Source organism: Blennius ocellaris (genome assembly GCF_963422515.1).
Source record: "Blennius ocellaris genome assembly, chromosome: 17".
NCBI classification, from domain to species: Eukaryota; Metazoa; Chordata; class Actinopteri; order Blenniiformes; family Blenniidae; genus Blennius; species Blennius ocellaris.
In genome coordinates this window covers 12,805,340-12,822,366 of record NC_137666.1, presented here as the reverse complement: position 1 = coordinate 12,822,366, position 17,027 = coordinate 12,805,340, and the positions used below count along the sequence as shown (strand labels likewise).

Below are 17,027 nucleotides of genomic sequence, written 5' to 3'. Positions count from 1 at the left end.
GTGTGTGTGTGTGTGTGTGTGTGTGTGTGTGTGTGTGTGTGTGTGTGTGTGTGTGTGTGTGACTGTGCGTGTGCGCGTGTGAGGGGCGAGCGCAGTTGTGAGACGCTGCGCTATTGGCGGGCGGGTTTGCGCGTCTCTGGGAACCTGCTACTGGTTTTTCATCCACTCACACACAAACACAGAGTCACAGGCAGACAGACTGGCTATTCAGGGAAAAAAACGGCAGCAAGGAGGGAGAGAAAAACTAAACAAAACTCGCCCCCCGCCGGTCACAAACCTACAACTCCGAGAGAAGTGGAAGGACGCGATGTTGGGCACGAAATGCGAGCATTAATTCAGTCCGAGCGGACAATAAGGAAGAAAAAGTGCGTAAAGTCTGACAGCTGGAGAAATTAAACCGCGAGGAGGATTTGGGGATCTGCACGTGGAAACAAAAACCCTTCTCAGACACATCGGTAAGCTTCAGGTTTACATGTATCTGCATGCATTTGAGCGTATTTTACGCACGGGTAAAGTTTTATTCGTGTTTGCGCGGAGACGCTTTTCGCGGCTGCAGTGGTCAGTTGGCACGGACTGCGTCAATAACGTTGCTGCCACTTCACAGGGATATAAGCCTGCGTGGCACTGGAGAACTTAAACACTTTACGAGCCACGCTTCAAAAACAAACAAACGTCAAGTCTCCTGCGAACTGTGAATGATGTTTTCCATCCACCAAATCAGATTAATTAGAATTACTTTCTATAAATGGTAATTTTTCTGACGTTCGACTAGATGAACCATACCTCCTTGTTGTTGCTGTGATATTTTGTCACATTGGAAGCAAAAGGCACCTTTTCGGTTCAATCACAACCATAAGTTGGGTGTCAGACATTCCTGTCAGCGCAAAGTGGATTTGGGGTGTTGTCCAGCTCGAGAGGAGCAGCCTATTAGAAATGCTCTGCTCTCGCATCATCAAGCCACAGGAAACCCTTCTCTCACATGATAACACTGTATACTTGGAATATTGTCCACACACTGAACATCAGTCACATTCTAAGTACGCAAATACGTCCTATTATCTTGGTTTTGCAAATAAAGTGTTTTGGAATGAGGTGTTTGAAGGCAAAATTTTAAGTAAAATGCATCTTTTCAGTATTTGCATAGAAATATCAGACATCCAAGTGTAATTCTTGAGTACACAAAGTGGATTTGGGGTGTTGTCCAACCTGAATAGAGGAGTTGCCTGTTAGGAATTCTGTGCTTGTGTAGATTCAAGCAGCTAGGAATTCATATTTTACTTGACCAGTGTAAACATGTATTTCAAATCCAAAACTAAGCCTTTGTCGAATTTTAATCTTGTGATCCTGGTTTGCATTTTTCCAAAATGAACCTCAGCATTTGAAGCCTGTAACTAGTCTTTGTTCAATGCAAATGTAAAGTACATTTTTCGGTCAAATGTTTGAGGAGAAGAAGCTGCAGTAAGTTTGAGACCTTCCTTTCAGCACAAAGTGCATTTGTAGCATTGTCAAAACTGCACAGAGGAGTTTCTGGAAAAAAAATCCGGAAACCCTCCTTTCAGGGGATGAAAATGTAAACTTGTTGTCACGTTTTAAGGGCCCAGAATATCTGATGAGCCTGGTATGCATGTTTCCTAATGAACCGTGTGGAGTGAGGTGTTTGAAGTCTAAATATCACCTCAGCAGAGATAACAAGATTAGCCATGAACCTTAAATTCAACATCCATGCAACGGTTTTGATAAATTAGTGCATTGAAATAGAAACAGGCTGAAAACATTTGGAAATGTGTGTTCGTTGCTCCTATTTTAGTGTGTGCAAGGTGAGCTGTTGTTTTGAGCCACTCCGAGTACCCCAAAACAAACGCAAGATAAAAAAGACTAAACAAAATGATCGCTTTTTGAAAATATTTGTTCTCTGTTTTGGTTAGATTTATGGAGTTTGAGTTGAGAAATCTAAAAAAAGAAAGCAGAGTAGAGCCTTTTCTGCATGTATCCATCTCTGTATTTCTGACTCTTTTTCCTCCTTATTCCTGCCCTTGTGTTTTCAAATGGCTTTAACTAACCTACTTATATTTAAAATATTGCTTCTTCTTATTGCTGTAGCGCAGGGTTTAATTTGCTCTGGCTTGCCATAAGAGATAAGTGTCTGCCTCTTCCTCAGCGTCCAATTAGAGTCAGCCTAATGTAAACTCCCCCCCCCCCACCACCACCACCACCACCACCACCATCCTGTGGGTCCGCCACCTCAGCTCGCTCCGCTCTGAGAGGCGACGTATCCTTGTAGGCTGACATGAAGACATAAAGATGGCTGTTCCTGTCTCAATTGTACGAGTGAGAAGAGGAACAAAAGCTGCCAGACAGTGTTTCAGATAAAAATGACATTGAAATTCCTCCCCAAGGATCCCAAAACACAAAGGACCTGTTCCTGTATTGCGGAAGTGCACAGCTCCTCCATATTGAGCAACTCCTCTGTTTTGCAATATATTGGATGGAGAAGTGGTTAAATGAAGACATTCTGGGGTAGTGTTGTTTAGTGTTGGACTGTTGCTCTAAATGTGGCATCCAAATGTGTTGCTTTGTATCAAGACTGTAAACTTATTACACATTCACTATTGTATTCCTGATGTCTCTTGCCATTGCAACAGTAAATCACCAGTCACTGTTGGGGAGTGCTCTATGTTTGTATTTTTGCTATTTACCAAGTCTGTCTGAAATGTTTTACAGCTTTAAGGTGCTAGGCTATAAAGAATGAGCTCATTTGGGAGGGTGTGGGGGGGGTGGGGGGGGGGGGGGGGGGGGGGGGTAGTTGGCATGTCATTCATTGATTGATGGTTAAACCATGCCTCTCTGGCACTGTATAACCTTCACTAGCAGCTGAGTCACCAAGGGAAATGGATGGGTCGTTCCATATCTTTCCTTTGGAGGGAAAACCCAAAGGTGCTGTTCAGTCTGCTGCTGTGATGAAACGCTTATTCTGGCCTCATGATCAATATTTTCTTTCTCCTTTTTCTTTACATAAAAGTAGTAGCCAGCAGGATACACACGATTCACTCTTTGATGACAACCTGTTGTCTCACAGCGGACTATATAATATGTTCCCACTAGCAAAAGACAGACAAGCTTGGAGAGAGAGATGTCTTTTTGAAATTTCTACCAATTCTTGCAGATCCCCTTAGTTCTCGATACTCATTCAATACCATTGTAAAAAAAACAAACAATAGATACAATAAATATGTTATCCTGACACAGTCAGGTTCTCTGCTCATCTTGGCAGCCCTGCTCTGTGAGCATCATCGGAAACAACTGCAGTTCTGTGGTGCGACTCTTTCATTACGTCCAGGCGGGACTCTGACTTAAGAGGCATTTAATCATAATCCAGCAAATGGTAGCTTCACACCTTTGGGTCCTCAGCCAAACACCAAATGTCTGAACCTGCAGTTTCTTTCTCAACAACACATCATCAGCAGGATCAAACTAACCTGTCTTGGAACAATCTAAACTGTTACAGTTTTAATAAATAATAAATATGTGGATAAATGATAACAAAATCAAAAGGCTGGATCAGTTTTACAAAACTAATCAACAGTTGGATTTGAGTGTATACAATAAACTGAACTGTGTTTGTAGGGCCACTTCATCAAAAAACATGTTTAAAAATGACAAAACAAGTTTCATGAGCTTTGAAGTGTTTCCATCTTCTTTTTTTCCTGTGACTTCTGAGGCATCTTTTTCAAATTGGCTTTTGGAAATCTATAATTGAGACTTTGACAAAAAGTGTGACTCCTACTGTTTTTCTTGTTGACAAGCTGAGGTGTGACTGTGGAAGCCAAATTTCTCCAGTCTTTATGTCGTGTTTGCCAACAAGAGATTTCCTTGGCAGACTCGCACATGTGCCAACCTGCCAATTTCCGCTGATGCAACTATGCAAACTCGTACATCTATTATACTTCCTGCACAAAATACTATGGGTAATGGAGAATTTTCTTTCAAGATCGACTTGGTACTGAACTCAGTTCTTATAACAACCCTGCTGGACCAGTCCTCTACATTATTTAAAAAAAAACGCCGAACCTATTTGTTGCAAGTGAAAGATAACGATAACTTTCCAGAACTTTCAAGAGATGATTGACAGCTACTGAGTCCTTATTAGATATATATAGCTGCTTTGCGGTGACTCCTTTACAAAGTGATAGGTTTTCAAAGGCAGAATGAAGACATGACGAAGAAATTACAGGATGGAGCTTGAGGCAGATATTTTTGATCCAATAAGATCAGTCTCAGGCAAACTGCTGTAACACTGCCTCAACAATAAAGTCACTCAAATTGCCAGCTGGATGTCGGGGATGGATTTCAGCGTTCATGAAAATCAGTTTGATTCTTCTGCTGAGCGCAAACCTTTTCAGCTGTGAGAAACCAAGAATCTCTATGGTGTATTGTGTGTGTGTGTGTGTGTCCCCCCTGCTGACGACGTCGGTACACAGAACGGTTCAGAATTGGAGTCGCACATCAAACGACTGTTCATTTTGCTGTGGGGAATCTGGATGTACTGCCTCATCAGAAACAAAACAAACAACAAATATTGACAACTTTTCACCTGAGTCGTTTGAAAATGCGTGGAGATGTGGAGAACGGCTTCTAACCGGATGAACACGAGTGTTTGTTGCTGACTTTGAGCTGAGTGGCTGTCACTTCTCTTGGGTAGTAATTTTGGCCTGTCCCAGGTGTCATGTTTGTGCAACCACAAACTGATAATATCAGAAATTACACAACCACTGTCTTACAACACTGCACAGTGTGACTGCTTCTGTGAGGTACAGTAATCATTGGAAGTGCAGCAGAAAAATCACAATTAAAGCAAGTAAAACACGGTTTCCAGTCAAATATCTTGGTATAATTCCATATATAAACCATTTCCTTGTATAGAAATACTACATGCTTCAAGCTTTTCTTCGTTTTATGACTTCCTGAAGGCACCGTCTATATGCAGATGAAGTACGATTCTACTGTGAATAGAAGTACATTGTCGTGGTCGTCATTATAAAGTCTACTTCACACAGGTAATAAACCTATTATGCTGAAACGGCACCGTGTGCAGGAGCCTTGAGAAATCTTTCCAGCCTTTCATGGCCATACCGTTGTTTTTAACCAAATCAAACACATTTGCATATCTCTGGAAGTCGAAGATGGGGAAAACAAACCATTAATTAGCTTTGCTGACTGGCACATGCTCTCACTCTGAAGGAGGGATTTGGTTCCTCAATCTCAGAACTTGGACAGCCGAATCAGGAATGCCGTCATATACCCCGCTTGAGTGAGCAGCCCTTCTGTTGTGCTTGTTTTGGATTTAGTATTAACGCAAGGGTTTTTTCCAGAGAGAGACTGATGGACCTGGCATTTCACAATCCAGCCCTGCTTGATTCCCTGAATGTTGTTTTTAGGTAATAAATTGTTGAGATATTGTTGTTACTGGGCGCTTTTTCACAGTGTTTTATGTCTTATGAAATACCAGAGAGAGTATTTCCTCAGCATGACCTGGAACATAGTAGCTCTGTAACATAATAGTTCTTTGTATTATTGGCTCTTATCATTTGATGGGCTATTTGTGAGTAAGAAAAATATGTTATACTGTAAGGTGTCAACACTAAGGTTTGCCCGTTATTTGTTGCTGCTCTGAATTTTAATATGTCGCAGGCTGGCGTTGACACCATGAGAGCAGCAGGGCGGATGGTGTAATCTCTCAATTATTTTATGAGAGGTAACGTTCGCCATCTGTTCGTGTGGCGCTGTTGGAGGGCGCTCACTATTAGTGACACGGATGAGTGACAACACTCTCTAAAGATTGAATCTATGAGGATGTGAGCACTGTGGGAGGCCTCTGTCTTTAAAATCAAGGTTGTGCATAATTCAGCATGAAAGACACGCGTGAAAAGCTGCAGATGAGGCGAGATGTTTTATTTCTCGAATCCATGAAAGAAACTACTTTGTCTTTGCAAGTTTGTAAAGGATGTCTAATGTGAGTGGGAGGAGTAGATGTAAAGTACTTCTTGAAGAGGGTTTTTTTTTAAAAATCTGTTTAGTTTGTGATCCTGCCAGATGATTACGTTATATGTTTTGATGTACTTATTTTGTATAACATACTAATTCAGCTGTTTGGCTCATGCTCCAGCTGGATGGAATATTTCTGCACGGCTCTTGATAAACTCTTCTCTGTATCTTGTCGACTTTCCAAAAGGGAAAATATGCATGTTGACACACCAGTACGGTGCACCTGTGTGTTAACGGAACATGACTATATCAGGAGCACGCTATCTCTCAGCTTCTGTACACACATGGAAAAACACTGTCTTTTGAATGTGTGTAGTATTTTATTTAATTAGGGGCAACAAAAAAAAAAGGTGCATTTTCTGTCAGAAGTTCCCCAAATCCAGTCTACCTTTAGGTTTCTTTGGATAATTGTGTGTGTCTTTTTCTCCTGCAAAACTTTAATTCTTTTTTTCTGCTTGGTTTTGCAGTGCTGTCTATATAGGAATATGTAAATTTTCCATACCCAGCAGAGGACCGTAAATATCCAAAGGTTAGGTTGAAGCTGCCACAGGGAATGTCTCACAGGGCTGAGGAGAAATACTTTTTGCTTTCAGTGGTGGCTGTTCTCGGAGATAAGACCTGTGTACACAGATGCAAACTTTCACTTTTGCATTCACACTGACTTAAATATAAACCATGTCGTGCAATTAAGTCTCACCTCTCATACAATCCTTTGACAAATTGAGCTGTTCTTTATTTTCAAGGCATTTATACTCTAATGGTGCAAAACTAATTGCTTCTTCTAAAGGCAGGACAAGCAGGCACACGTACGAAATCTATATTTACTGCGTTTCACTTGACCACCTCCTACATTCTCTTACTCCCACAACAAATTAGAGCTCACTGCTTCATATTTATATGATTGATCCATAATGGCTCACTAAGTAATTGTCACATCAACTACCAGACTTTTAATTACGTGAGCGGCGGAGTGGATATATGCGGTAATAGATGGGATGCAGATGGACGTGGTCTGCGCCAGCTGCTGGTTCGGCTTTGACTTTTCATGTCTCTCCAGAGGAAAGAAAAGCCACACCCCTGGTTCACTTTGATAAGGTGCATCTGCTCGTCTTCTGAGCCCATTTCGTCAGATTCTTCTGCTTTCCAATTCCTCATGTGCACGGACTGGAGAGCGAGCGGGGCTGCTTCATGAAGGTCTGTGCAGACTAACTCAAAGACCACGCTCCAGTGCGGCCCCCGGGAGAGCAGCGATTTCACACTAACACACGAGGGAATGAGCGGGGCCACAACATGCAACCACAGTTAATAAAGTGTATTTGAAAGGAGGCTTTGTTGTAGAATGGGGTGATAAGCAGCCATTAAATATATGTTCACTCTTTTTACTGCCACAGCACAGCTCGGCGGCGACAACTGTTCAGCCCTGCGCTGTGAGCATTGCATAAGTCTGCTCAAAGTCAAACCGTAAGCTGTGCGCTGTAGCTGGCTACATTTCACTGCCTCGAGGCTCCTGTCTGCCGCCTCCTCCTCCTCCTCCTATTCCGACTTCTTGTTTTTTCTTCCTCAAACCCCCCCCCCCCCCCCCCCCCCCCCATCTCCTCGTCCCTGCCTCTCGTCATGCTTCAGTGGGCCACCTGAGGGGGAATCTGTGCTGGTGACAGCTTGAGGCGAGATGTGGGCAGCCTTCCTTCTTCGCTTGAGGATGATGTAGAAATTCTAGGGATTAGGGCTTCCTCAGGGAGGAACTCCACTGCTATCAGAAGGCAAACAAAACAAGCCACTTCTCAGCTGTTAACCTTTTTTTTTTTTTTGTACCATCCAGTGTTTATCCAAATGACAGCGAGAGGAAGGGGATAGACTCGTTTTTTCTTTTTGTTTTTTTAATCTTAATCAAAATGATGTCCGTGTGCTGCAGGTTCTTGCAAAAAAAAATCATTTTTGAAATTAAGTTTCCCCTTAATAAGAATCAGGAAATAAATAATGCAGAATTATACTATTACATTTTCATTGGAAAATTATGAAGAGACCCTGAAAGCTGGTCAAGAAAACAATATTTTAGAATATTGGAAAATGTCTCATTCATTGGATGTGACACCCAGGCCTTTGTCGAGCTTCGAGGTTAGATTGGCACAGCACAGCCCTTTCAGTCTTTATCAATTCTCAGTATGAGGTGCACGCCTCAAACAGGTTTGCACAGTCTTTGCACCATGTCTGACTTGCTAGAAAAAGACTCCCAGTTGAAAGGGCTCTCTTGCTTTTGACACTTGGCTTGAATGCAAAACAACTCTGTGCTTCTTTCTGCAGGAGCCTCACGCGTCTGTCTGTGAGCCAAAGTGTTTGGAATTTGGACATCTTAAGTTCCAAAGAGAGGCATATTTATTAGCCTTTTTAATTACTCTCCACACAGTCTTGGCGTGGATTTTTGTTTACTGTGCCTGCTTGCATTGCTGAAAGGACAGAGAGGAGGGTGGGAGGTGGGTGAAAATGAGCAGATTGGAGAAGGCTGCCAGTGCCTCCATTGCAGGAAAATATAGAATTTTGATCCTGGTGAAGTGACAGTTTAGAGAGGAATGAATGAAGGAGAGCAGGTGTAAAACATAGTACGTGTGTGAAAGGGAAGGAAGATGGTTGGTTAGTGACCAAAAGACGGGAGGCTTTATATGATTTGGCCGAGCTGAGATTTATCGGAATGGACAGCATTAAATAGAAGTAGGTTGAAGCTCATGACGGACTGTTTGGGGAGAATGTGAGAAAGACGAGATAAGAGTTTGGATGGTTCAGTTGTGTATGCAGGGAAAAGGATGTTCATAATAGAGCTACAGGCCATTGAGAAGTTTCATGAGTATCCATTCAGTGAGAGATGACATGCAGGTGATTGGTGTGAGGGAGGAGGATACAAGAGGCCGAGAGTACTGGAGGAAGGTCTGCTGTGAAAGTTATATAAAAGAACTAAAAGAATTACAGTGACATTTTGAGTACTTTCTCTTACTTGGTCTAATGCACAGAAGCTCTCAGGTTTGTCAGCAAGCTTATTAATATACAGTATGTAACTCTTAAAAGACTTTATATATCAAAGAGGTGATGATTTATGTTCCATTGTAAAAGTACTTCTATATGGTTTCTTAGAAATGACCAATAGAGGCAACACATTCAACAAAAATGGAACAATAACAGCTAATACTCTAAGTGGGACAATTTATCAGATTGTGTTGCATTCTAACAAGTCTATTGTATCCAAGGCTTTTATCCTCCACCACTGTCGAAGTGCTCTCTCCGGCCTGACGTAATCCTGCTTTAACAATGACCACAGGTCAACAATGGCCCCCTTTCAGCCTTTGAGTTTATAGATGTGGAAGGCGGCTTGTAGGCTTTTTATTACTTGTGTAAACTGCTTTTGTGCAAGTCAATGAAACTTGGACTCCGATTTGCCTGCACTCACGGTTTCAATGCTGGCTGCACTGCTGGAAAACATCTTTTGAGTTTGTTGGTGTTTGTAACCGTAACGAGTCGGTGTGATGGAGACATTGTTTTGCTGGTTGCTTTGGCTTCACAGTAGCCCAATTCATCCACTGGTTAACACTAACAGATTTGTCCATCAACAGCAGGGTGGAGTGGTATGTGTGGTTAAGAGAAAGATTAAGTTTTACAGTCCTTTTGGGAGCATTTGGATCTGATTAACCCACTTCATCACGTTTGAATCACGGGTTTGAACACTGGCCAAATAAGAACAGTTTTCCCTGACACCACCAGGACATGCTCACTGTCCCTCACTGTGTACTCTCAGTCTCCCAGAAACAGGCTTGCGAGTAAGATGTAGGCTTATGATGGAAACATGATTGTGGTTTTGTATCATGGAGACCCACCACCACTCTTAACAGCCTCAGTTGAAGTTATTTCATCTCTGTGAGTGGCGGTGCTTCCAAGGAGAACATTGGCAAAACATTTAGAGATATGGAATCTGGAGCCTGGCAGAGAAACAGAGTGATGTCATTACAAGCGTTCCCTATTTTAGAAGCCTGTGACTCCCTCTGTTATTACTTTAACTTGCTTTCTGAACTGTGAGCAGCGGAGTGTATGAATTCAGATTGCTTGTGTGGGATTGTTTCAACTGGAGACTCCTACTGGACCGCAGCAGTTGGCCTGAGGAGGAGGTTGTGATCCATTACAGTTTGAACTCTTCCATCATATAATGATACACTCGTGTAGTGAGAAAACTATCTATATCTTTACTCATACTCAATCCAGTTGACAAAGTTGGATTGTATTATGGTTACTTTCAACTATTAAAGTACAGAGTTTGCGGAGAATATAGACTGGGAGTCATGGCACTCTGCCACCTGCCATTGTTGCCTTTGCCAACGAAAGTTGGGCGACCAACGAAGTTGGCCAAGAAGGTTGAGACGCTCCCTGCTCAGTGTTTCACACAGTGATGTAGCTACCTGATCTACTTAGTTAGCATTGATAAGAGCTAATGGTTATCATGCTCGTATGCTTACTCATTTCCGCAAACAAATGTGGAGAGGCGAAGGTACGCTCTCTACCGAGTGCCTGCTCGAGTTATCATTAATATTAGCATTATTTCACAGCTGATAATAAGAATAATCCTTTAATCTATGCAAGTTTTTCTTGAGCATAATTCTATTTCAATGCATTTAGACATTGAATGATGTAAATGTCATAGCCAGATGCAACATAAATACATTTTAGAAGATGGATGAGCTGCAGAAATGATGTATTTCGATGTGCAAAAAAAGCTCCTTAAAGGAAGACGTGTTTAGTTTGTGTGATCTTTCATCATTTTGTCAGTTTTATGTGACATTCAGTTTCATACTTGTGTGATTCCTCAGTGTCAACTAAAAAACGTTTTTTTTCTTAAAAAACTTCCCTAACAGTGTTTCGGTACTATGCACACATGATTACTGTCGTAGTCCTTTTGCAAGTTTCATACTACTTTCAAATGCATGAAGGTGCCAAAACCGTTGCAGGATTTCCTTCATTGTGTGGATGGAGAACAATCTATTGCAAGGATATGTCCCTTTTGAAGTCTGTCACTTCCTGTGTTTGGTCAGTGGAGCCTTCAGGTTTCACTCTTGAATTTCTCTTACCAGAGTTTGTTTGGAGGCAGAATGAAAAGATCTGTTTGTTTTAGATGGGACTGATCTGAGGATTAAGTGCATAATAAGGATTTGGAATAAGTTGGGCTTCTTGGAAGGTGGCTCCGTTTGTTTTATCTTGCACTCATTTTCTCTCTCGTCTCCTCTTCATAGGTTGGATCTCTTCACTTTAACTACTCGCCGGCTGCCTGATACGGAGATGAGTGCCAAGTCAGCCATCAACAAGGAGGTCTTCATCCCCCACGACGAGAAGATGCTCGCTGCTGTGCAGGTGAAGCGGAGGACAAAGAAGAAGATCCCGTTCCTGGCCACAGGCGGTCAGGGTGACTACATGACCTTCATCTGCCTTTCAGGTCAGAACTAATGAAAACTTCTTTGGTGTGTAAAGCGGTTTCTTCTGCTGTACTTGCTCATGTTTCCCTGCGGGCTGGTGTCGGTCGTGCTCTTTCAACCTAAAGTCGCATTTCGCACATGTCTCCTTTAATTCTTTCAATAATGTTCACCCTGACGAGCGTGTTTACGTTTCCTCTGTCGAACAGAGAGCCACGCTAAAGCAATTTCCTTCTGGGCTTCGGGTTAATCCTTTTTTAAACAGATTAGATTTAGGCTGAGATCTAATAATTGTTTCACTTGAAACTGATTGTGTTTAAGTAAATTTTGCTGTTGAACCATCAGCTAATAGGTTTCTTTTTAATTGAATTAGCTATGCATATTACCTTGCAGACAATAAAGCCTATTTCCAATCCAGCATCTTAAGAAGATAATTCTTCGGTTTTAAAGGCCTATTAAACTAACTTAATTAAAGACTATCAAGACAGTTTGCAGGTACACATAGATGTTTTAAGTAAGAATTAATGATATGTTTTAGATTATCTGTTTTTTGTTTTTGTTTTGTTTTTTATTTAATGAAACCTGGTGCAATATACAGTGAATTGTCCTATTGAAATCTAAAATTTTACAAAGTTTTTTTACAAACTCATCCTAGCAGTATGGCTTAGAGGTTAATGTTAGTTTTACAATGAAGTAGTTTTCTTTGCAGCCTCGCCGATATCTCAGCTCGGGTCTCAGTGTCATGTTGTGTACTCAAGTTCAGTGAAAAAAAAAAAAATCTATGTTCTCTTGGACATTTATACCATTTGCTTGGTGTTTCGTAGGCCGGAATGAAGCCTCTTGTTGGCTGGTTTTGGCCCACGAGCCTTATGTTTCACACCCCTGTTTTAGACACCCTGAAGGGTTTATTAAGGAATGAATAATCTTATTTTCATATGAACATGTGTACTGCCTAATATCCACTGTGTGTAATGCTGGACTGGTCACATCCCCAGCAGCAGACCTCGTACCCTCAGTCGCTTTTATATTGAATATGATACTGATTAAGTGGAAAGTTGATGAATTCAACTCGTTTGCTTGGAAATTTCTACCTTGTATTATCAAAATTGTGTTTGTGTTTGACTCACTTAGCAAACAGACGGCAATTGGAAATAACTAATTCAGTATCGCTATCTGAGCTACTTTTAACATTGGCCAAGGTCATTCTGCAGTCTTACGCAGAGGCATAGTGATTCAGGTAGCGATCATCCTTGTGTGAGCAGCAGACCTTACTCATTTGACTCCCCATTGCCTTTCCCCATTCCCTGATGTGACTTTTCTCTCTCTGGGTAATAATATCAAAAAATGCCCCAAAATGATCGTTTCACAATTAATCTCAAGTTGCAAGTTCATTGACCGATCAAAAAAATTATTTATGACTTTTTGAGATGGCTTTATTGTCCTAAATGAAGAAAACATAGTACAATTAGGTCTTTCTGGACAGTTTTCCATTATGTATTGGGCACTAAAACATTTATCCTCGTGTGTGTGTGTGTGTGTGTGTGTGTGTGTGTGTGTGTGTGTGTGTGTGTGTGTGTGTGTGTGTGTGTGTGTGTGTGTGTGTGTGTGTGTGTGTGTGTGTGTGTGTGTGTGTGTGTGTGTGTGTGTGTGTGTGTGTGTGTGTGTGTGTGTGTGTGTGTGTGTGTGTAAGACACACAGAGTGATGGAGACAGGGTCAATGTTAAATCCTCAATGATGCTTTGGAGAAAAGCCAATTTAAACTGCAACTGAAAGTTGCTATCATGGGAGGATTTACAGAGATTTACCGTTATGGAAATTTGCTGTTGTCAGAAGCCCCGACCTCTTAATAAGGACTCAAATGCTGAATCGTGTCTGTAAATAGACTGTCCACTTCTTCTTTACAATGAATTTAGTCCATATCTATCCAAGTTTGGTGGTTTACAAATGATGCATATGGGTGTCGAGGCTTTCACCTTTCTCGACAAACAAGTGTTTCGAAACCGTCTTTGCTTGAATTTGAGCAGATACATCCAAGGCTTATTAACACTTTTAATGAAAAGCTGTCTTTATCGTGACGTATTGATGCAGATTTCTTAGATAATCCTTTAACTGATGATGGCCAAAAGCAATTAATTTCACGTGTTTAGATTTGATCAAAATTGACATGAGTTCCTTTGATATGAAGATTTATGATTTAATAATCACAATAAACTGATTATATATGGCAGTGTTCTTGTTTATTTGCGTTTCAAAGATGCTCTCGGGAGGCTTAGATAACATTCCTTCAACCATGGTAAATATATACAAAATATATAGTACCCATTATTACTTTTCACCTGTTTTTCTCATATCTGAAATTCACGGGGCGTTTGTGGCTGTCAAACAGGCCAGGCGTCTGGCATTGTGTGTTTCCTGGATCCATAAAAGAGTAATTGACCCTTTTTTTCAATGTAGGACTTTGTGACACTCTCTTGCACTGGAAGTTGTTAATGCAGTTGCTTTCAATCTTGTTGAGTGTGATTCAGCAAAAACAGTGTTGTTCATTTATGACCTCTGAGTTGACATATATCTTGTACCAGCACTTTTAAAGAAGACGGTGTGTTTTGCTGTAGCTTAGCATTGAAGAGCACTTGTGGAGCGTAGCTCTTTTTTGACACTGTAGGCATTTCAAACTCAAACACACAAATTCTATTCATGGTTCTTACTGATGTTCATATGCAATTTTGGTAACTCTCTTGTGATGATACATGGATTGCCATAAAAACTGGAAATAAAATATACATTTTCCAACCCAAATCTCAACACAAGTGTCCTGAGACTATGTATGGTTGTAGTTGCCATATATATACTATATATGGCAGCTATATGGACTTCAACAAATCCAATTAAATCGTGTTCTGTGAACTCTCCTATCTGATATCGATCGGCTGTTCCAATTGAATTAATGAATTTATTGGAAGAAGGGGTCTAACCTGGCTCATAATCCAATAATCATTCGGGGGCCAAATATTTGGCCCATTAGTTTGTTGTCCACCTTCTTAGTTGTCTTTACATGTCTGTCTCCACATGATGTGGTTAAGAAGTGATTGCTGCAGGAGACGACACTGCTCTGAAAATGTTTTTTTATTGTTGAAAGGCTTGAAAGACATAAAGTTAACATTTGCAACTTGTTTAAGTCAAGTCCAAGAGAAGAAAGTCTGGAAACAAACGCACATCTTATCCGTCAGCCTTACTGGTTGTAATATCAAAGGTAAATGACAAAGATAACACAAAGCTTCAGAAATGTCTTTGCAGTTAGTCCTTTTAATAGCTAATGTACATATGCATACATTTTTAAGTTAATAAAACAGGAAAAATCCTCAATAAATGATTACTTTTATGAATCCACATGATGATCACAGATAAGAAAATGTCCTTTTTTTAAAAAACAAAAATGACAAAATGTTGACACAAACCATTTCATTGCCTCATTACATAGAAGAGAAACAACATTGTTGTCTTTCAACACAAAGTCCTGCACAGTGCAGCAGTGCTGATTTTTATTGTAGGACAATCACATGCATTTCAAGAAAACCTGGGCCATATAAAATCACACGGAGGGCCAGTTTTGGCACACGGGTCTTGGGTTTCACACGTGTGCTTTAGACAGTTCACAAGTCCGGATGAACTTTGTATTTTTAGTTTTTAGATTGGTCATTTTTGAAGTACCAAGGGAAAATCAACACACAGGAAGTAGCAGAATGCTACACAGAAAGCCCAAGTTGGTGAAATGGTTAGAAATAGGATTTTATTACAAGGCAACATATTAATGTCAACCTAACCCTCCAAGCATACATATATTTTCACGAGTTGGTCGATGGGTCGTGTGTGCTTTTCACTCCACTTTTCTGAATAAATGTAGATCATTTCTTTCCAGTTAGCCTGTATTTAGAAATAAATGTTGCATAATATTCTAAAACCTCTGCTAAAACGTGCTGATTTTTTTTTTTTTTTTTTTTTTGCTGCCTGCTTTATATCAACGGCCTCCTGACCGAGCTGATGTTTTGTGTCACATGAGGGAACACGGTGATGAAGGCCAGCATTGTAATGTACAGTAGTTCACTGAGTCATGTGGCATTTCATTAAGCCAGCGAAGCATTGTTGGGACTCGTCTGCGCGCAACCCTGTGTGTGTATTTTATAGTCCTGTAATGAGTACGAAGACAGCCAACACACGCCTCCCAGAACATTTAAGACACAAGGCGAGTAGTGTGACTTCAGAGTTGCTCAGCGTGTGTATGTATATGAGGTTGGGGGATGGAGGGCGTCTGACATTCTCATGGCTCCAGTAGCAGATAGTTAAGGCCCAAGGCCATACAGTGGCAACGTTATGTAATCTGTGGCATGTCACGGCGGCAGGGAGAGCCTGTTTCTACAGTAGCTGTGCTGCAGAGACAACCGCAGGCACTTCAAGCTGGAGATGAACTGGGTACTGGAATCAAACACCAGGCTCAAACACTGCTGCTCCAATTCCTCGATCATATGCTGTATTCACATTGAAATCCAGTTAATATGAACCCCCCCCACCCCCCTTATAAAGAAAAACATAATTCATTTCAGTAGTTGATGGATTGACTGCAAATCCTTTGTTTTGAATAAATCACAGCTTTTTACATTGCTGCTGCAGCTGACCTTTTAACCGCAGCTCTCGAGGCGAGTCTGACTCTTTAAATTGCCTCTTTGTTGAACCAGCGGTTGTTTGTTTTTGGTAGAGAGTTACATTTATCAGTGCAGTGATATAAAGAAACGTGGACAGCCGCCACTTGGAGAGCAGTGTTTCCTACTTCAGAATTACATTCAACTCCACCAAAACCAGACTGGCTTGACTCACTTCGCTAACGATTGTTTAGCTTCAGGGTGGAAGCTCCGATATCAGTGTCATCTGAGCAAAGCAGACCAGCAAAATTGCCAAAACCCCTTGGAGAAATACAGGGATTTACATCATGTTCAATTCAATCAGATTTATTTTTTTTTCCCAGAAGGTCCAAATATTCAAGGTGGCTTCAAACAGGAGATTCATGTTTATGTATGGAGCTGTTTGCTCTGGTTCAGTTTGACCACTTTGCTTTTGCTGACACAATCCGGAGGGTTTCTGGGAGGATCTGGGAGTTCGGCCTGCTTCCAAGTAAATTCTGTGTGGTGTGATTGTGTTGAGAAAACAACACAAGCTGGATTATAAAACAATGCGAAAGCAAAAGTAAACTGATTATTCCTGTTCACGTTCAGACCATTGTTATTGTTTATTCATCGTAATTTCACAGCGCCAGACAGCACAACTTTATTTTTATATTATAATTCATTCCTAGCTAGGACTTGAAGGAGAAATGCCATAGCAATTTCTGTTTGGTGAGCAAACAAATCCAGAGGATTAAAATTGATTGTGTATAATAGAAATGAAAGCTTGAGCTGAAGGTGTTCAGTTGTTTGTTCATTCTTCTGTCGTGTGCCTACAAAGATATCACAGTAAATGAAAAACACAAAGTTGGACTTAAGAATTAACAGGTGG

At 41.0% G+C, this 17,027-nt stretch overlaps 1 protein-coding gene across 1 annotated transcript in view; it reads left to right on the top strand.

Annotated features, from left to right (window-relative positions):
- The first annotated feature begins 205 nt into the window (after window positions 1–205).
- Window positions 206–17,027, top strand: part of stxbp6 (syntaxin binding protein 6 (amisyn)) — a 69,694-nt gene continuing 52,872 nt past the window's right edge. The window contains exons 1-2 of the mRNA XM_080513293.1: window positions 206–455; window positions 11,307–11,506. Of these exons, the coding sequence (XP_080369419.1) occupies window positions 11,353–11,506 (154 nt within the window). The 5' untranslated portion in view covers window positions 206–455; window positions 11,307–11,352. The remainder of the gene's footprint in view (window positions 456–11,306; window positions 11,507–17,027) is intronic.